Source organism: Alternaria viburni, assembly GCF_023758015.1.
Source record: "Alternaria viburni strain BMP 2772 chromosome Unknown scaffold_6, whole genome shotgun sequence".
Taxonomy (NCBI): domain Eukaryota; kingdom Fungi; phylum Ascomycota; class Dothideomycetes; order Pleosporales; family Pleosporaceae; genus Alternaria; species Alternaria viburni.
In genome coordinates this window covers 1,174,712-1,193,990 of record NW_026055775.1, presented here as the reverse complement: position 1 = coordinate 1,193,990, position 19,279 = coordinate 1,174,712, and the positions used below count along the sequence as shown (strand labels likewise).

The 19,279-nt window shown below is 52.7% G+C and overlaps 9 protein-coding genes across 9 annotated transcripts; 4 read left to right on the top strand and 5 right to left on the bottom strand.

Annotated features, from left to right (window-relative positions):
• Positions 1-27: 27 nt before the first annotated feature.
• On the top strand, positions 28-536 carry LCL2 (Long chronological lifespan protein 2; the record flags this gene model as incomplete). Its single annotated transcript, XM_049352760.1, has 2 exons — positions 28-196; positions 343-536. The coding sequence occupies 2 exons, from the start codon at positions 28-30 to the stop codon at positions 534-536; spliced, it is 363 nt and encodes a 120-aa protein (XP_049213139.1).
• A 235-nt stretch (positions 537-771) lies between these two features.
• Positions 772-3,774, bottom strand: J4E79_003869 (uncharacterized protein; the record flags this gene model as incomplete). The annotated part of the gene is made up of 1 exon (XM_049352759.1): positions 772-3,774. The coding sequence occupies one exon, from the start codon at positions 3,772-3,774 to the stop codon at positions 772-774; it is 3,003 nt and encodes a 1,000-aa protein (XP_049213138.1).
• A 3,448-nt stretch (positions 3,775-7,222) lies between these two features.
• On the top strand, positions 7,223-8,427 carry J4E79_003868 (uncharacterized protein; the record flags this gene model as incomplete). Its single annotated transcript, XM_049352758.1, has 2 exons — positions 7,223-7,614; positions 7,665-8,427. The coding sequence occupies 2 exons, from the start codon at positions 7,223-7,225 to the stop codon at positions 8,425-8,427; spliced, it is 1,155 nt and encodes a 384-aa protein (XP_049213137.1).
• Positions 8,428-10,051: 1,624 nt separating this feature from the next.
• On the top strand, positions 10,052-10,881 carry J4E79_003867 (uncharacterized protein; the record flags this gene model as incomplete). The annotated part of the gene is made up of 2 exons (XM_049352757.1): positions 10,052-10,243; positions 10,522-10,881. The coding sequence occupies 2 exons, from the start codon at positions 10,052-10,054 to the stop codon at positions 10,879-10,881; spliced, it is 552 nt and encodes a 183-aa protein (XP_049213136.1).
• Positions 10,882-11,099: 218 nt separating this feature from the next.
• Positions 11,100-12,470, bottom strand: J4E79_003866 (uncharacterized protein; the record flags this gene model as incomplete). The annotated part of the gene is made up of 2 exons (XM_049352756.1): positions 11,100-11,849; positions 11,871-12,470. 2 exons carry the CDS (start codon positions 12,468-12,470, stop codon positions 11,100-11,102), a joined length of 1,350 nt encoding a protein of 449 aa, XP_049213135.1.
• A 390-nt stretch (positions 12,471-12,860) lies between these two features.
• J4E79_003865 (uncharacterized protein) lies at positions 12,861-13,508 on the bottom strand (the record flags this gene model as incomplete). Its single annotated transcript, XM_049352755.1, has 1 exon — positions 12,861-13,508. The coding sequence occupies one exon, from the start codon at positions 13,506-13,508 to the stop codon at positions 12,861-12,863; it is 648 nt and encodes a 215-aa protein (XP_049213134.1).
• Positions 13,509-14,161: 653 nt separating this feature from the next.
• On the top strand, positions 14,162-15,783 carry J4E79_003864 (uncharacterized protein; the record flags this gene model as incomplete). Its single annotated transcript, XM_049352754.1, has 2 exons — positions 14,162-15,025; positions 15,100-15,783. The coding sequence occupies 2 exons, from the start codon at positions 14,162-14,164 to the stop codon at positions 15,781-15,783; spliced, it is 1,548 nt and encodes a 515-aa protein (XP_049213133.1).
• An 80-nt stretch (positions 15,784-15,863) lies between these two features.
• On the bottom strand, positions 15,864-16,676 carry J4E79_003863 (uncharacterized protein; the record flags this gene model as incomplete). Its single annotated transcript, XM_049352753.1, has 1 exon — positions 15,864-16,676. One exon carries the CDS (start codon positions 16,674-16,676, stop codon positions 15,864-15,866), a length of 813 nt encoding a protein of 270 aa, XP_049213132.1.
• Positions 16,677-17,197: 521 nt separating this feature from the next.
• J4E79_003862 (uncharacterized protein) lies at positions 17,198-19,129 on the bottom strand (the record flags this gene model as incomplete). The annotated part of the gene is made up of 7 exons (XM_049352752.1): positions 17,198-17,764; positions 17,849-18,018; positions 18,067-18,257; positions 18,312-18,463; positions 18,515-18,638; positions 18,688-18,880; positions 18,937-19,129. 7 exons carry the CDS (start codon positions 19,127-19,129, stop codon positions 17,198-17,200), a joined length of 1,590 nt encoding a protein of 529 aa, XP_049213131.1.
• Between the last annotated feature and the right edge of the window lie 150 nt (positions 19,130-19,279).

Below are 19,279 nucleotides of genomic sequence, written 5' to 3'. Positions count from 1 at the left end.
GCATACACACGAGATATTGCGGCGGATATGGCGCGCTTCCAAATTCTTCTCGCGGTCCTCGCATCGTTTGTTTGGGGCTCGAGTGCGCAATTTGGCTTCTTCGATCAGATGTTCGGTGGTGGTGGTGGACAGCAGCATCAGGAGCCGCAGAATGTGAGGAGTGATGCCAGTTGGTATCAGGCGCAATATGAGGCTGGTATGTTACACTCTTACAATCTCTTGCATTATATCGCACCTATATTTCCAGCTTCGTAACTTTCTACACTACTTCCGTCGCGCATGCGCCTTCTACAAAGACTGGAAAGAGCAGTACAAATGTCCTTTGCTAACAACCTCTCACAGCACAATGCTCCCACTACCTCTGCCCCGGAACCCTATCCTGCGTCCACTTCCCGCACCACTGCCCCTGCGCATGGGAGAACGTCGAAGACAAAGTCGAACTCGGTGACGGTATCGCGATCTGTGGAAGCAAGGGAGGATGGAACACTGGCGAGTTTGGCAGGAAGGTCGAACTGGCAAGGAAGGGTCTGCTATAAGAGCATGATACGTTGGTTATGTTATAAGGAAGTGTACGCAGTTGAGGACGGCGACATCATGGCTGGCTCATGTCAAGAGGATACTTTGACACGGGCATAGCTGGCACGGGCATACACATCGGTTGAGAGGGGCATGCGAGAAGCTTGAAAACGGGCCAGGTTGGCCAGGTCATGAATTCGTCAGTTCGCAAATATACCAATAACGCCTTTGCTATGCAATGAGTATTCCAACTTGTCATCTCTTGACGTACTTGTACCGATACGCCTGTTTCCCATCCTTCGCCTCCCTCTCATCATCGATGCCAACCTCCTCTCTCCCCCATTGCCTCATCAAGACCTTACCCAGCAACTTCTTTTCTTCCTCCAACTCCCTCACACTCTCCGTCCACTGTCCATCACGCTTGCCCACCACTGTCTTAGCCTTCTCCTTCATAAGCTTACTAAGAAGAGCGGCTAGCTTCTCGTCCATTTGCTGGTTGATAGCAGCGTTTTCAGCAGCTTGGTTTGCGAGACGAGTCTCAAGGGCTTCGTTCTCGGAGCGGAGGGCTGAAATTTGAGCTTCCAGGCTAGCTATCGTGTCTTGGGACGATGGTGTAGGTGTAGCCTTGAAGGTTTTGTTGTCTTTGCGAAGGGTGGAGAGCTCGGATTTGAGGGTCTTGGTTTCCGAGACTTGTTTGCGGATTATGTCGCGGAGGTTTGCAATCTCGGCATCTTTTGCATTTGTCTCGGTTGCGGATGAGGAGATGGTAGTATCGTCGTCTGTGTCCTCTTCTGCAAGCTTTGCAATAGCGGCACTACGGAGCTTCTCTACCTCGTCTTTGGCTCGCTTCAAGTCTTTGGTAAGACTCCGCTTTTCGCTACGCTCTTGCTCGAGCAGAGCACCGGCTTTGCGTACAGCGTCCTCTGCCTTGTCTCGGACATCTTCCATCATGGCCTCGTGCCCTTCCGCCATGTCTTCGTGCTGGTCGCGTAGCTCTTTGAACTTGCTCTCGGCTTCAAGCTTCAGCTCCTTCATCTTGTTGAGCTTCTTCTCAATGTCGTTTACACGGCGATCTGCCTCCGCGCGAGCGTCCCGAAGACGATCATTGACATCTTCAAGGTCTTGCTCAAAGCGTTCCGCATCTGCTCTGGCCTTGGCACTATCCCGATGCGCTTCCGCAAGCTGTTGGCGAAGGTTCGTGTTGCCTGTTTCGAGGCTCTGTAATCGACCCTGGGATGTGTTCAGACGTTGCTCAGCCTGTTCTGATGACTCAACAAGATCTGATATCTGTTGGTCCTTCGCAGCAAGGTCGGCTTGAGTAGATCGCAGTTGCGACTGCAACGATCGAATGCGCGTTTCGAGCTCAGCTACCTGTGGTTGTCCCTCATTTGTCATCTTCGTAGTGCCGGACAGCTCGAGTTGCGACTGGGGAGACTCGGGTTCTCTGTCGGCAGCAACAACATGCTGAAGTTCTTCTTCCTTAGCAGCTAGGTCTGCAAGCGCAGATTGGAGCTGCGTCTCAAGAGAATTGATACGCGCCCTCAGCTCGCCTGCATGCGGGTCTTGCTGTTTATTCGCGGTTGTATTCGCGCGAGCTGCGTCAAGTTGCGACTGGAGATCTCTCATGCGATCTTCAAGGTCAGCTGTACGACGACGTTGCTGGTTTGTTACAGTGAGCTCGCTTCGTGCAGCCTCAAGATCTGACTGCAATGTGCGGAGTCGAGAGTTGAGATCGAGATTTGTATGGAACAATTGTTGTTTAGCTGCCACATCAGCATGCGAGCATTCCACTTCGAACTTTGCCGCCTGTAGCTGTCCCTCGAGTTCTGCAATTCGAGCTGTCTGGCGTCGAGCCTGTGTTTCGACAGTGGACCGCATATCGTCTCTCCTTCGGGCTTCCTCACGGGCTGTCTTTGCCTCGGACGTGGCCGTTTCAAGGCTTGATTGCAGAGCATCCGCGCGGGCTTGGACCGATGAGAGTTGGTCGGCCAACAAGAGACGTTTCTTCGCGGCATCCTCATCCTCATGTCCAGACTCGTGTAATTGCGTTTCCTTCAGATCGTGTAGCTCGCGCTCGTGTATTTGGCGCACCTGGACCAGCTCTGCTTGCATTTCTTCCAGCCTCTGGTCTTTGTCTTCCACCTCCTCGGTGAGTTGACGCTTGGCTTGTTCGAGAGCTCTTCGCTGTCGTTCGAATTCTTCAAGCATAGTCTCCAACTTGGTAAGGTTCTGGAGGCGCATTTGCTCTCCAAACTCATGCATTCTGGTCTCCAGTGCATCTTCTCGCGCCTTCACCTCGGCATCCGCAGCTGCGCGAGCTGCTTCGTGATCTGCACGCTGCTGCTCCAAGCTCTTCTCCAGACTTGACACCTTCTCCTTGTGCTTGTAGTTGTCGTTGCGCGTGCTCTCGAGCTCGGAGCGGGCATACGAAAGGATCGTCTCAAGTTCGGTAATGCGCGATCTCGAAGTAGACTCCTGCTGCTCCAGCTGATGTTGTAACTCTGCAATCTTATTGCGCGCCACGTCCTGCTCACTCGTATCGATAATGGCTGAAGTGTGCCGTATAACCGTCTCCTGCGTGGGCTTCCGCGGTGTATCATAGTCTTCGACGGTGGGCTGTAGCGATCGCGCTTTCGGGGGTGACGACCGGGGGACTTGAAGAAAGCTGTGTCTAGGCGCATGTAGCGGTGTTCCTGTGAGAGCGCCCTCCATCTCCGTGTCTGGTAGGTTGCTGAGAAAGCTCCGAACCTTCTCGTCGTTCTCCATGGACTTCTCGGAAGCTGGCGAGCTGTGCTGGCGCTCATTGTTGGTGCCATTCGCGCGCCTGGTTGGAGAGGCTGTGCGAGGTGTATTACTTCTCCGCCGCTCCGTGTCCTCCACCACAACTGCCGGTTCACCCACTTCAGTCGCATTTCTGCTTTCGCTGCCGTCTTGTATGGCGTCCATTCGTATTACCGGTCGTTTCGTGTTCGCCTCCTTTCGCGATTTTATCTGAGCCAGCGGTAGATCTGCCGTCATCCAGTAGGTCATGTTCATGGTGAAGTCTTCCGGCCCCTCAATCTCGCTCGTGTCCACGTGATCGACTGGCGGTTGGTGGCTGTTTTCTAGTTCGGTAGACTCAAAGGTCGAGTTGAGGCCCAGGGCGTCCAGGTCCATCTCATATTGTGATCCATCTTGGGATGGGCGGCGCGCCGGACTGCGTTGGGGCGATTGGAAGCGCGTGGGGCTGGCCGTGTACGATGAATGTGTTCGGACCATGTTTGCTACATGCGACTAGGAGCTGTGGATGTCGCTATGTCGTGATGCTGAGATGCGATAAGAATTGTGCTGTTCGTGTCTGTTTGTTGTGGTAACGCGCATTCGACGTGTCTCGCGAGTCAAGCGACCATGCACGGGCCCTCAACGCGATTCAGAACCAGGGTCCAGTGCAAGCTATGTTCTTCCAGAATGCTACCGAAAAAAGATGCTAAATTTACATCATTGAGGAGTAGTCCTTGAGATTTAGGATTTAATACACTGGTATACTGTAGTCCCGTTTGATGTGACACTCCATGAACAAAGGCTGCCTTCTTCGTCCTACTACAAACCCGCTGACCACCTACGTCTTTTCTACTTCTCGATTCGCTGTCTCACACATTGCATCCACGGGCATTACAGCGTATAGTTTCTAGAGTGAGCAGGTCTCCGACAACACCATTACTTTTCCCAGATGCAGATCCCCACTCGCTATATGCTTCGTTTGCGTGGTCATGCTAGAACATTGTAATTCCGAGAACCATGCGAAGATAGATGGCTTGTTGGAGAGGGTGGCACCATGCGATTGAGATCGCGAGGTTTCTGCACCGCCAGAGCTCTAACAGATAGACTAGTAGGTTGTGCGACCACACTACCCTTGTGCCATTCTCTTCGCCCTTCTCCGTGCTGATGTCTCACGCATTTCACCCATCTGATCTTGGGTTACGCAGGATGGAATCCTCACTGGGTGAATCTCTAATACCTCGTCACCCGGGCGGAACGTGCTTTCCTTTCTCTTGCTGAATGAAGCTGGCGCTTATCAGATAGGCTCATCGGTCGCGCTTCGCTGAGTAGTCATCTGCTGGTGTAGCAGTCATGATCGGTAACGATTCGTATATGAAGCGAGCCGGCTATGGACGCCGCGCTCCAGTCATGGCCATCCGAGTCGAGCTCAACTCCGAGCAACCGCGTTGATGGCAACAATGGTACAGAGATCGCATTATCTCTGGACGCAGTGCGACCACATTGCTGTCAAACTGCACGCCATAGCCAGGCCATGCCATGTCGCTTGCGAGCCACTATCAGAGGAAGCCTTGATAGGCGGCCATCATGTCTTAAAGGCTGCTCGTGTCGTACTCGATGTCTGACTGGCAGGGTCCATGTCATGCATGCATGGCGGGAGGTCTCCCGGCTTCCGTGAGCATAGGAAGAATAACAGCGGCACCTATGACCTAGGGAGGAGGAGTTGGATGAGCTGGCGAGGGGTAAGAGGACAATGCGCAGTAAGATGGTGAGCAGCCCCCACGCATGCTACTTGAAGCGTCTCTCGCGCGAGCTTGTTTATTAGACGTGCTGCATATGCGGCGTGTGCTTGTGGGTCCGGGATGCTGAACCGAGAGGGGTCCTGCAGACGACATCATCGCATGGTGGTCATGTCGGTCGACTCCGAGCTGTCCAAGGAACGACCCACCTTGACAATGCTGCTCTCCCGAACTGCGGGTAGTCGTTTAGGTTGCCCTCTGACCCGCGTGCACGTCATTGCGAGGGGGTCCAATGAACGCACCGCCGTGAAGAAGGGTGCGCAGGCGAGATGAGAATGATGCGGGGTATGCGCCTCGTTGGTTACACGACAGCGCGCATCGAGGTACGGGCTGCTCTGACGTCCATGGTCGAATCTTCATCTGCCCGTGAGTAGTGCCGACTGCGGGACGTATGTACAATAAGGTAGTATCAGCGCGTATCGCGACGTGGAGCAAAGGGCGATTGATAGTCAAGCAGGGTCCGGTCGACAGCGGCGGCTATGCTCGGCTTCCCGCTCAGGGACAGAGGGCAGTGCTGCATGCACGCAATCATGTCCCGCAACACCCATGGACTTCGTGGGGCTTCACTCCATGTGCTGTTGTAGCTCGTGCTGAGAGGCATGGCGTTCGTCATCTGGTGCGAGAAGGAAGTCGGTTGTTGCGGTTACCACACGCCTTCCCGAGAGTCTGCCCGTCTGCGGCGCGAAAATATCGTCTTCGCTGCCGTGCAACTCAGTCATTGTTTTTGGCGTAGATCAGGTACCCTCGAGCACAAGATAGATTGGGTGCGCGTCTGGTTGCAGCGGCGGCATGGAGACTGGTCGTTGCCCGCATACGAGCACGGACGATCCCAAGGCTTGCTTGCAGCTCGTCGAGCGCTGCATGACACCAGCAACAAAGGGATGCACTATTGTGGCTGCTTCTGACGTCCCATCCGCATTGTTGAAGATGACATGCTCTGCTCGCCGCTGACTATTGTTTTGCCGCCGGCCACAGAGCCAATCTCCCAGCATCATGGGCGCGCCGTCGTGGAAAATTCTCGGGGTGCCTCATCGAGTCACCACACCCGGATATCAGCTCCACTCTTGCCCGTCGACTCACATAAAGCGTTGATGCTTCCTGAAAACCACCGGTCCACTCCGCCAGCATCAACAGCTGCCTCTCCACTGCCTTTTGACCGGGTTCTGTCCCACGCCTTCACAATCGACGTCAGCAGCAGCATCCGCTCTACGCGCAGGACCGATTCCTGCGTCCAGCCGTCTTCCAGGCGTCCATTCCCGTCCAGTGTGCCACCCCACGCGCCCATCTGGCCCCGCGCATTGCGCACTCTGCCCTGAAATCCAACTATAAGGTTCATCCACCTGTACCATCCGTGAGCCTCCCAGCCAATTAGACAAGGGTTACCTGCATCAATCCCCACGCCGCATCTTTTACCCCAGACTCACGGCATCTTGTCCTAATCCACGCCTCGAGGTCACATACAGCAGCTTCCAGACCGTGCCCTGCAATAGTGTCACCTCTACGCATGCCATCGGTCCGTAACTGAATCGGTACGATTGCTTACAGCACCTTGTGTCATATACACCCGAGGTATCCAGGCGCCACACATCCTGCTCTCCAAGTTACACATCTCCGGCTTGTGGGATGAATTTCGGCTTCAAAAACAATACTTCGCACTGGCCCGTTGGACAAGAACACATCAACCGATAGTCTGGTCAGATCCCCCGCATTTTCATCTGTGGCTGCACGCCATCATCGCGATCTTAAGGCTCTCGGAATAACGATAAGCTTGCTTTTTCTACGGTTTCTGGAGGCTCCACGGACCTCTTAGCAAGCCTCGTCAAGCTTGACTTGCCGAATCGGAAAGTGATCCCGAATCCAGCTACCCACGGGCACGCGAGCGATCGTCATCGAAAACGCCTATTCTTATCTATTTTTTGTGGCACGTAATGGACTCATCTTTGACACTGCTCAGTGCGAATATCCGTATTCTGGTACGTGGGCCTTCCCCTCATCATGCGTTCTGCTGCATTGCATGGTAGCAAAAGTGTCCGTGTCTTACACCGGAGAGAGCCTTGGTGGCGGGTCCTTCATGCACGACATAACGGCAGGGCAACTCTTATAATTCGCCTCCCACACTGAAATTTTCTCTCCCATGGACATCAGCTAACATGATCACCTTCAAGGATACCCAACTCGCTCTCATACACATTCCGTTGCCTCTGTATCGCAACTTTCTCCAGTCCATTCTTCAACTAGTTCTGCCCAATGCGACGCGCAAGTCTTACGGGAACGGCTCTGGCGCCGTGCAGCCGCCCAAAGGCTGGCCCTGCGAACATCCCTTTGTGAATATCTCCATTACACCAGTCGAGTGCTCCATAGTATGCTCGAGGACGCTTGCGAGTGAACTATTTCTGCCTGTTCTCAACTTGCTGGATCCTGAGTCAAGAGCGTCTGTCAGTATTACCACAGATGACTATGTCGTAATGCAAGTCGATGGCGAGGGGCTTGATGCAGGACAACGTGTCTTAGAGCTGACAAGTCCTCTTGCTCTGGCTGGAATGTAAGTAGACGCCATCACAAGGCTTCCGCACAAGGCTGACTAGATTCCAGTCCTATATTCTTCATCACGACTTACTTCTCCGACTACATCTTGGTCCCACTGCGACACCGATCGCAGGTCGTACAAGCGCTAGAAGAGCGTGGGTTCCAGTTCGAAAAAGACACTTCCTCATACGTCAACTCCTTCCAACATGCCCGCAAACACTCAGCCGCGTCACTGGAAGTTCAGCCGCCCAGCACCCCTCCGCCAACCACAATTTCAGAGCTTCAAACCAGGACCTTCGCTACACTCAAGCGTCGTCACATCGTTCCCACGGTGGATACGAGCATCCGGCTCGTGCAGTGCGCCGGTCGACGCGACAGTACAAATGGCATGTCTCAAGCTCGAAACCGCAACAGCATGACGACAGCCGCCGACGACGCACTCCACCTCGGTCTCGTAAAATGCCTCATCACGCAGCCATATCCGAAATTTTTATCGCTCACACTAACTGATACCGAGTCTGCCGCGCTGTTGTTGGACGAAACCCTACTACCACATTTCGCGCACGATACTCTTCTAGGCTCCAGAGATGAGTTCTTGACACCCATCACCTTGGACCTGCGAGGTCTGCCAATGGAAAGCACCGGTATCGTGTGCGGTGTAGCTGGCAGATTAGTCGGCGAAACCACCGGGCAACTGGAGGATCCTGTTGAGATGAGTTATTTGAGCACCGCGCGTGCTGGAACCGTCATGGTCGCTGAGCAGGAGCTGGACCGTGCACTTGATGCTCTGCACGGCGCTGAAAATGGTGTCTTGTCGGCAGATGAGTAGTCGTGCTCGTGTGGGAGTGCGGCGCAATTCCTTTTTGGCTGTGACGACCGGTGCTGGCTGAATCGAGGTCGCTTGCGCCTGCCAAGTATGCGGGCTTTACTTCCCACTCGGCTTGCGTCGGCTCCTTTCTTTTACTTCGCGACGAACAACGTCGCTACGATTTTCGCATTCGCTGTATAGGATAGGATTTGGCGACTGGATCAAAAGTTATCATTTATGCGTACAATCAGTAGCTGTGTAAATGCGCGACGTAGCGTCTTCGCCCTAACATCGATTTGTGCAAGTGGCCGCACGCATACCTCACGCCCGCGTGCTGCAAGGCAAGAGCGCCCCGCCGCTGCACCTCTCTTTCCCTACTCACATGTCGTCGATATGCACGGCGACGTTCCTCGAACTTCTAGTTTCCATGGGTAATCTTGTTGGTTCACATGGATGCATGAGGGATGTGTCAGCCATCCCTTCTCACCAATCATCATCGAGTAGCTCTTTTGGCCCCCATTGCGGCTGAGGTTCGACATGATTCAGCTCAATCTCATCACAACGAGCAGCGATGTTCTCACACTTCGAAGGATATGTCATTACTCTACTAAAGAAGATATTATTCCAACTACAGCGTCGCTACGAAGACTGGAGGTCGACTGCGAGCGGCCTCCTCATCACACGTGTCTATGGCTACGCATTCGCCACTGGCCTTTGTGGAGAACAAAGCCGCACCTGTGAGGCTGATTGAAGTGACCAGCGATGGCCACGCAAGGAGACTGGATGTAACCGAAGACTTGATCGAGGGGTATATTGAGAAGGACTTCTCGGCAAGTTACACAGGCTTCCAACGTAGATGCATGCTAACACGAGGAAAGACCCATGGTAGCAGGACCGAGCAGCCGGCAAATGTGGAAAGTATCAAGCTCTTGTGAGTAGACACGTTTGCCTGTACCGACGCTGCGGTGCTGATGCATGTTAGCTGGTCGAGGCGCGTGGGAGAGTACAATGGCAATATGACACCCGTGCCGTTATCGTCGCATACCTTTGGGCGTATAGCTTCATTTGCCCGAATACCAGAGATTTACGCACGAGTCTTGGACTACAGAGTGGCGACATACGTCTTCGCCAACCCACAATTACCTTCACATCTCGCGCGGATTCCGCCGAAAGAGATGCGAAACAGATATTTGAGTAAGTAGTAGAGTTACGCACCTGCAAGAACGCTACTGACACAAGTACCATAGGTTTCATCTTACAGTCTGTACCCGGTGCTATGTTCCATGTCTGTATCAGCGCTTCTTTCACATACGACTTCTCAACCAAACACATGTACATCTTTATGCATGGCCTTGCAAGCAACAACTACGATCGATTTGCGAACGTAATTCAAAAAGGAGCTTCTAGCACGTCTGCGTTTCTTCTCCCAAGTATCATCGTGCGTTTCAATCTTGAGCAGCGAGTAAAAGCATTGAACCTTTGGCAAGATAAGATCTACTGGCACGAGCGAAGAGTAGGCATTCGGTTTGACCACCACGATAACCCTGAGCTTTCCAGTATCGATTTCAGCACGCTATCGAAAGACCTCAATGCCGCGAACACAAATCTCGCTTACGCAATGTGGTCTTGTAAAAGTACTACACGTATGCTCGACTTTCTCGATCAAGTCGCAAAGAGGTACAAACAGCAAGCCGTTGCAAACAAGATACCTGAAGAAGATGCGGCTGAGATGGAGCAATTACTCGTCGATACTCATGCACAGATGCGATCTTGGAACGCGGGCCTCGAAGATCGTGCGGAATATCTCTCCAAGCGAGGGCAAGCTCTCGTACAAACTGTGAGTAGCATATGGACTTTGTGTTCAATCTCCTAACATGGTTTATCAAGGTTTACAGCGGCATTGCGCAACGTGATTCGGCGATAAGTCTTAAATTGGCGAGCACGAGCACGAGTCTCGCACAGTCGTCACAAAGCATAGCGCTATCCACTTCACGCGACAGTAGAGTCATGAGAATCATCGCCGCCATCACCGTGTTTTTCTTGCCAGCAACCTTTACTGCCGTGAGTTCATAGCATAGTGCAGGATGTTATACTTGCAGATCTAACACTTCGTAGACGTTCTTCAGCACCACCTTCTTCGACTTCAAACCAGATCAAGACGACAAGGTCTACTCACAGTGGATCTGGCTGTATTTCTTGGTAACAATCATCTTGAACTTGACTGTGTTCTTTGGCACATGGTATGTGTGGCGAAAGAAAGAGCTCGAAATCATGGCATCATTCAACTCAGCAGAGAAAGAGCCAAAAGTCCAGATCGTGGAAACATCTGTAAGTAGACTTGATATTGAGACTGCGCAGTATGTTGAGCAGGAGATCGGTCACGCGGCACCGGGGGTGAAGTCGCACACGAACTCGAGATTTGATCAACCGAGCCAGCGACAAACACGTTACGCCAAAACAGAGACAAACGCATAGCGAGAGCGAGAGGAATTCGGAACACCTCTTACCGGATCAAAACTAAACAGGCCTAGATACTAGCACAAGTAGGCAATCTAGCGTCAACGTGGGCTCTGAGGTGTTCATCGTTTTCCTAGGTCAACGTGGAAGAGCAATCGAAGACATGCATTGAAAAGGTCATACAAAATTCCCCTCTCTCTGATCCGCATCCTCCTCTGGAACCGCATATCACAGTCTCAACCACGTCCATACGCAGTCAGATACGCCTTACTATACGCCGGGTCATTCACGCGCAGCAACGCAAGCTCAAGAAGTCTTTGCGCCCGCGCGATAGCCACGACAGCCTTCATAACAGGATCCCGCTTCAAACAACGACTACCAGGGTCTACATTCTGGCAAGCATCGTCTACCGCGGCATAAGCTTGGGTGAGCGATTCTTGCGCTTCCTTCACCCAAGCGCACTGGTATGCACGGTCGCCATGTGGAATACCGCGTTGGATGTAAAGAACCTGGGCATCCAACTCATCGATACCAAAAGCTCCTTGCGCCATGACCTCGTCGACGCATCGAATGAGTTGCTCCTCGGGAATGGACTTAGGAGCTTCCGGCACGTCGTATAATGAGAGCAGAACTAAAGGCTTGGGCGATGAATCAGCCTCATGGTCGGTGTCGCATGGTGGTTTGGAACTGGTGGCTACATCGGAGGTACTTGCTGGACTGTCTTGGTCGTATTCTTCGTATCTGACGTTAGGACTGAAGCTTACCCGTCGCGAGTGACTGGCCTTGGGGCCTTTCACATGTGTCTTGTGATATGGATCGGCTGCCCTCTTTGCCAGGCGTGTGAATGTGTCGTGTCGATATAAAAAGGCCTCTAGAGTGGTAGTTGGCGGCCCACCTCGTGCGCGGAGTCCATGGCGTCCTTCGATTTGCGCCGTGTTTGGTGGCCTATTCTTTGACGGTTCGGCAGCTATCGTCGTGACACTAGTCTGGGTACCGATATGACAGACTTTGTTACCCTCTAATAAAGTGCTTTTTTCTACCGATTTGGACTGGCTATACTTCGATAGCCCGGCAGTTATCGGCGGGACACTGGTCGATGTATCGTTGACACTGGCTTTGTTCTCATCCAACAGCTTTGTTCTTACTGGCATAGCCTGACCCGACTCAGAAGGCTTACTGTTCGTAACACTAGTGGGTGAACCGATAGCACCAGTTTTCTTCCCGTCCAACACATCGCTCGTCTCTGCGGATTTGGGCTGGCTAGGCGGAGAAGGCTCAATGCTCGTAGCAGCATCCTTCTTTACTTTCTTTACCACACCTAAACGGCATAGCCGCTTGATTGACTCCTCCAGGGCGAATGAAACAGCTGCCTGTGGGGTCTTCGGCTTTGCAGAGCGGATGTCGGCGTCGATTTTGCTAGCTAACTCTGCTCGCTCTTGATGCACGAGACTTTCCTGCATGAAATCAAAAGCAATCGGATGCAGAGCCAAAATAGTCTTGCCACTGCTTTTCGAAAGCACATAGCTGCGGAAATTCGGCTTGGTTCGAGCTTCTTCGATAGTGGTTTTGAGAGACCATGTCTGGACGGTCTGGGACTGGTTGTCCATAGTTGCAGAAAGGGCGCGGATGGGTTGAGGTTTGTTGAAGGATGGTGAAAGAACAGACCGAGGCTGAACAGTGGTGGCCGAAGGTCTCCTGAGTAGAGGCAATTTGGGACTCGATGGTCAGTTGAGTTGGCTCTCATAACAGTCAGGTGAGGTTTATGGCTGTTCGGAGTGCAGACTTGTAGACCGTGCCACCCCCTGCCATATCACATTCTTGTTGAAGCGCAAACACGGATTTTCCGCGCCACGATCCAGCGACGGGGGGTGATTCACCAAGCTTTAGGGTCACGGATCTTATTCCCTGCTTTCACAGCAATGGAACTGATAGCGGTGAAATGTCAACGACCTTATCAGGAGTCAAGCCCAGGTGATGTGGACAATACCCTCATAGCATTACGCATCTTTTCGCTGCGACTCGTCCAAGATCAATACGGTGGGTCCAAAATCCTGCTCCTCGAGCGTATCACTATTGATTCCTCTCCTGATGTTCTCGTTCTGAGCTTCTTCTTCCGTGGCAAAGCGGTAGCAACGCGTCTCAGCCAATCCAAAGCGCTTGCCCTTCACGAGGAAAGCTTTGATACCTCGATGCGTGATGATGGCGATGTTGCTACACGTCGCGGAGTGATCTTTCAGCCTTCTTCGCACTCGCTCAGCACGCATAGTAGCCGCTTCAGTGCTATGCTCGGGATAGTCCCACTCTTCATTGCACTCGGAGAAGTCAAATTGGGGAAAGTTTGACGCTAGCTCTTTTCGCGACAAGCCCTTGTTGCAGACGGCATCGTTGGCTTCCCGAAGATCAGGCCAGATCTGAACGGGTATGTGAAAGGAACCTGCCTCCGTCAAGAACGGAAACATGTTTATCGCAGTTTGTATGGTGCGCGTCATGGGCGAGATGAGGATCAGATCTGGCTGGACTGAGAGATTGACGCGTTTGGTGGAGACATTGCCGGCTTTTGTCAACGGCGGATCTCGGTGTGGATAGCCGCGCTGAACGTTGTGCAGTGCCTCGCCATGGCGTATGATATGTACACGCGCTGCCATGATGTTCTTACAAGTAAGTGGATGACGCGGGTGTTGAACGTAGGAGCACTGAAGACCGCCGCTCAGGGTTATCGATAAGAAGGCCTGAAGCTTAGCATCGCTTCAATCTTCGAAGCTCCGCTCCTGCGCGCTCATCTTCCACGTCATTGCACATATCGTCGTCAACTTCCTTTCTGAACGCGCTCCGGAGCTACTGGCCAGAATAATGGATTCGCTGCTTCTCTATCACATGCCCGAGGAATGCAGCTGCAGCTGGGCCCCCTTCGACGGCGCATGAACTTGTTCAGGAGATGGCGGCACCCACCGTCATCGATGCCAAGGTCGCCGAACGATCTCCGCTATCGGATGTTGCATCGATCTGCATCTGATAAGATGAGATTGATAAAATTCCCCACCACCTACTCCGCTGGAGCCAATCGCGAACACCGCACGTACGACGTCAACCTCTTTTTTAGGCAGAATGCTCGTACTGCGACAAGGTATAAGAAAACTCTGCGAGTGTCTATCGGCCGTAGCATTCGTGCAGTGCCCTGATGCTGATGGGTACGCGATGTGTTTTCGAGGCGTGCCGTGGGGCTTATAAGAAGCAAATGAAGGACTTTCATACCCTCAACATCTAAGCTTCTGCGGTGCTTTTCTCTGCCCATCACACCATGCGGTTCTCTGGCGTCGTTCTCGCCTCGCTGGCGTCCATCCTTGTCCATGCGCAGAACAACACCAATACAACCTCATCCTGGCCATGGCAAACCTTCAAATCTCGCCCGGGTTTCGAGCCCCCAGTACTTTCGGTCAACAAAACTGGTGACACAGCACCAGGAGTTATTACTTTCCCTCAGAGTGGAGGTGGGGCTCACAACTACAGTCTGAACATCTTCCAAGAAGATGGCGAGTTGGTTTGGCAATCTGGCTACGGCGACTACGCCGCCTTCAGAGTTTCTGAGCTCTTCGGCGAACCCGTACTGGCCTACTTCAGTGGCATCTCTCTCACAGAACCTTGGGGTTTCGGGTATGGAGTAATCTACATCCTCAACCAGCAATACGAGAGCATCTACAACGTCACTCTCTGGAACGAAACATACCCACTTGAGAGCATCTACCCGCTGTACGATCCTACCCAGTACCAACCTTTCAGCTGGGTTGATATGCACGAGAATCTTATCACGCCTGAGGGTACGATGTTCATTGCCGCTGTGAATGTCACGCCATGGGATTTATCATCCATCGGCGGCCCAAAGGATGGGTGGGTTGTGGATTCCATTGCGCTCGAGCTCAACGTTACGAACAGCGAGATCCTTTGGCAGTGGAGCCATCTTGACCACGTGGACGAAGTCTCGCTCGAAAGCGCTGTGCCAACGTATCCGCTTGGTGAGCTAGGCAAGAACAGCAGTTACCCTTGGGGCCCTTTCCACATCAACTCCATCGAAAGATTTGAGGATGGAAGTTACTTGCTCTCTTCAAGGCATTACTGCTCCATCTACAAGGTTTTCCAAAACGGCACCGTGGCATGGACTTTGAACGTAAGTTCTCATCCCAGTTCCCATCCTTCCGACGGTACGCACTAGTGGTGAGCGCCATGCTAACGAGACCCTAGGGACACTCCGGTGGCGACTTCGCCCTTGAGAATGGTCTTTCTTTCTGCTACCAACATGACGCGCGTATTCATCCGTCTCGTTCGCCCAACACCACCACCATCTCTCTGTTCAACAACGACAACAGCGCCGTTGTACCTAAAGTCAACGAAACTACCGGAATATTCCTCTCCATCGATGAGCGCACGATGACTGCGACATTGCTACAAGAACTCGCTGACCCAGACGATGTCATCTACTCAGTCAGTCAAGGCAACATGGAAGTTCTCCCCTCCAACCACTCTATCATGGGATACGGCAGCGTCCCGGCTCTGAAGGAGTTTGACCAAGATGGCGATGTTGTATTGACTGTGAAATGGGGAGAACCAGAGAAGGTGCAGAGCTACCGCGCTTACAAGGCCGAGTGGGTTGGTAAGCCGAGCACCAAGCCTGATGTGTACGCCTGTAAGGCGAGCAACGGCACAGAGGTCTACATGAGCTGGAATGGTGCCACTGAAGTTGACACGTGGTCTGTATTTGGCGGTGCATTCAACGGAACCCTTAGCAAGGTCGCCAGTGTTGAGAAGTCTGGTTACGAGACCAAGACAGTCGTGGGTCATAAGCTTGGGTTCGTGAGGGTAGAGGCAAGTGGCGAGGAGATTGAGACTGGTGTCTCGCGTGTCGCAGCGGTATCGGAGATGTGCTAGGCATCATGTGAACGATGGAAATAGTAATCGATGCATTACGCATCTGTATCTATAAATCGCCACTTCATAGTACTCTCAGCCTACCATGGGTAGCCTCCTGTATTATGAATAAACTTTCCACATTCCTCGTCTCTCTTGCCATCAACAAGCTCCATAATGCTCTTCACGGTGTCCTCCGCACTCCTCGCACCAAACTCCACCTTGTTGTAAGGGCCTAGATTGGAAGCTGTGAAGCCAGGGTCATAGCAGAAGACCTTCATTTTGACATTGTCTGCCTCTTTCGCAGCATCAGCATCGCCCTCCCCAGCTTTCTCGAAGTCCACCTGCGGTATACCCAGCCCAAACTCCACATACATACACGAGCTGATCATGTTGAAGGCGACCTTGCTGGCGCGGTATGGGACGGCTTGGATTCTGTACATCGGGCTTTCAGTGGAGAGACGACGGCCAATTGATCCAGCACCTGACGAGATGTTGACAATGCGCGGGTTCGCGCTCTTCTTCAGCGACGGAACTAGGGCGTTGGTCAGAAGCCATGGACCCGTTGCGTTCACGTCGAAAGCCGTTGCCAAACGTTGGCGCTCCGTCAAGCCTTCGGGCAGCGCGACTGCAGCATTGTTGAAGAGGATGTCGAGTTTGCCGTATTTCTCCTCGATAAGCGTTGCGGTTTGCGCGATGTGGTCATCATTCTGCAAATCAAGATGCAGAAGCTCGATGCTGCCAGAAAGCTTGCGTGCTTGCAGGTCTTCGAGGGCGGCTGACCCTTTCGTAGTCGATCGTGAGGCAAGGAGGACGTGATATTGACCCCGCTTGAGGAGCTGGTGAGCAATCTCAAATCCGATGCCGCTGTTCGCCCCGGTGACGAGAGCAATCTCTTTAGCGATGGACTGCATTGTGAGTAATGTGAGGATGTGGTGTGACCAAGGGAGGAAGAGAAGTGTCGCAGTGACTTTAAGATGGCTTAAGATGGGCTTAAAGCCACAGTAATATATGTTTCCTACCTTCGTGGGAGTTTGGCTGCCGCCGGACTTACGAGCTCAAAATCCGCAATGATGCGCTGCAGTCGGCCTAGCGGTCGTGCAGCAGTCGTGTATGTAACCGGTGTCTATACATTGAAACGGTCATTCTACGACTAGTCAACCTTCTCGAGCGGATGAGAGTAGGCCAGGCCGGACTATCTGGACGCCTAAAGGCTTCAAGCCAGCGTTGGAGGCGCGGAGTACAGGTTTTGCACTTTCAATCGCCGGCGCTAGCATCGAAATGGATTAGAGGAATTGCACAAGCACCACCCGTGCGCTGTGAGCGTCATCAAGAGCTGGCACGCTGGAAGCATCGTGGAAGAGTCAGAATCGCTTAATTCGTTTTGCCAAGTATTGAATGCCATGCAAGTATCTAGAATCCCTCGAATGTATCGCTACCTGACCTGCACTGCAATGCCATCATCACCCCGGATTTGCGGAGACAACGAATCGGCTCGCAACTCTCTCACTGCGACATCCGGGGACTTCAGCCAATCCTGCTGCACCAAACCTCTCCCACGCTCGGTCATCTGAAGATGTGGTAGCTCCTCCCGTAATGCGGTGATGCCACCCTTGACGCTACTTGCTGAGATAGCTTTGGCGCGGAGCACGCTCGTCGCGACGCGGGCCGTATCACCACCGTAGCAAACAACATATACATCTTTGCCAGCAAGGTCATGCGCACTAATGCGCTCGCTTGTGAATGTTGATTCCAACTCTTTCCATTGCTTCTCGAGAACCGCGGCATCCGAGAACGGGCTCGGTGTGGAGGCATTCAGGCTTTGTAGCGGTAGGTTGTACGATCCTGGGACGTGACTGGTGACGAAGTCCTCTGGCTTCCTCAGATCAAGCAGGACAGCACCGTTGTTTTTCTCGACGGATTCGGCAAACTGCGATAGCGCTCGTGTAGGTGTGAGTTCCCATGCTTCGTCGTAGCGGTACAGATCGACTGCGGTGAGATTCTGCAGTTATGTTAGCTATGTTTGACAAAGCGCGATAGCATGAGGGCCAGCCGCGAAGATACCGAAGGAAAAAGCGCCTCTTACCTCGTTGTGTATAGGTCGAAAAGCGGAATCTCCAAGCTTGTCGAAATATTCATCGATGTACTGATATGGGCCATCGCAGGCCACGAACGCGCAGTCGATGATGCCATTGGTATTGGCGAGGTCGGATAATGTGCCGTCGCTCTTTCGTTTTCCGAGATAGTTGAACAGCCCTAACAATGTTAGCGGCTATACTTGTAGTTTCAAATTGTCCCGCTCACCCTGCAAATTGAACCCTGAGGATGGACCACAGATCAAACCCGCGCGGCAAAGCGCCAGGGATAGACTGAAAGCGTCCTTGGAGCCCACTTCCTCAATGGCATCCACGGAGTCGCGCCATGGGAACTCGACAGGGCTCAGAAGAGCGAGAGATCTAGGTCCTGGAACTCGATCACCGGCGGCGGTGCACACGCTGGGCTCTTGGTCAGGCTACATCTCCATAAACTGTGAACATGTATCGACTCACCCTAATCGTACCACAGACGGCTTGGCTGACTTGAAATATTGGCCGAGCCCTGTCATGGTCCCAGACGTACCCATGCCCGCGCACATGAGACGAATGTTGGGTAGTTGTTGATGAATTTGCGGTCCGGTCCATTTGACGTGCGATTGCCAGTTCTGGAGAAGTTAGCCTGTGTCGCGTCGACTAAAGCCGATGGGGTAGCTTACTGCGTCGTTTTCGTATTGATTGACGTTGAGGATTGCTTCGTCCTTTTCGGCCATGGTTCTAGCTCGATGTATGCCGCCCCGTTCGTCGTGTGGTTCTGGTTGTGAAGGACCACCAAAGAGCGTACTGCCAGTGGGTTAGATGGCTTCGAGACACGAATGATTCCTGCTCGTACATGTCCAGTCCGAAGAATTGCATGAGCCTGAGTTTTGGAGCCGAAGTCTTGTTACTCAAGAAGGCGCGAACATCTTGTATCCCGTGGTTGATACGAGAGACCAAGGCCAGAGATATGACGGTAGATCCTGAACTGTACTCGACTACTGTCGTGGACTTCTCCGGATGGACCTCTTTGGTCAACATGTTCAACGCTGGCGTCGCATTAGCAATGTGAGATGCTGACTACGCTCTTCTAATTCGCACATACCAGGCATGATCTTGACATTGTTCGAGGGATGCATAGACATCATCTTCGCATGTATCCTAACACCATCGTTGTAGTACGGGTTCAAGCTTGGCGGGATCTCAACGAGAGGAATCATTGGTGTGCGGTCGGGGTCGAAGTAGTTCTGGAGAGCATCTGGCCCCGAATAAGCGTTCAAGTAATTCCGTGAGACCATATTGAAGTGAGCAAGAGTTGTACGAGATAGTACGAATGCAGCCCAAGCGCTGGAACGGACTGCTCTTTAACTGAGCGCTTTCGCGGTGACACATCGGAGCCTGCCTGTCGAAGTCGATATTGAACCAAATGATCTACAGCACCGGGATAT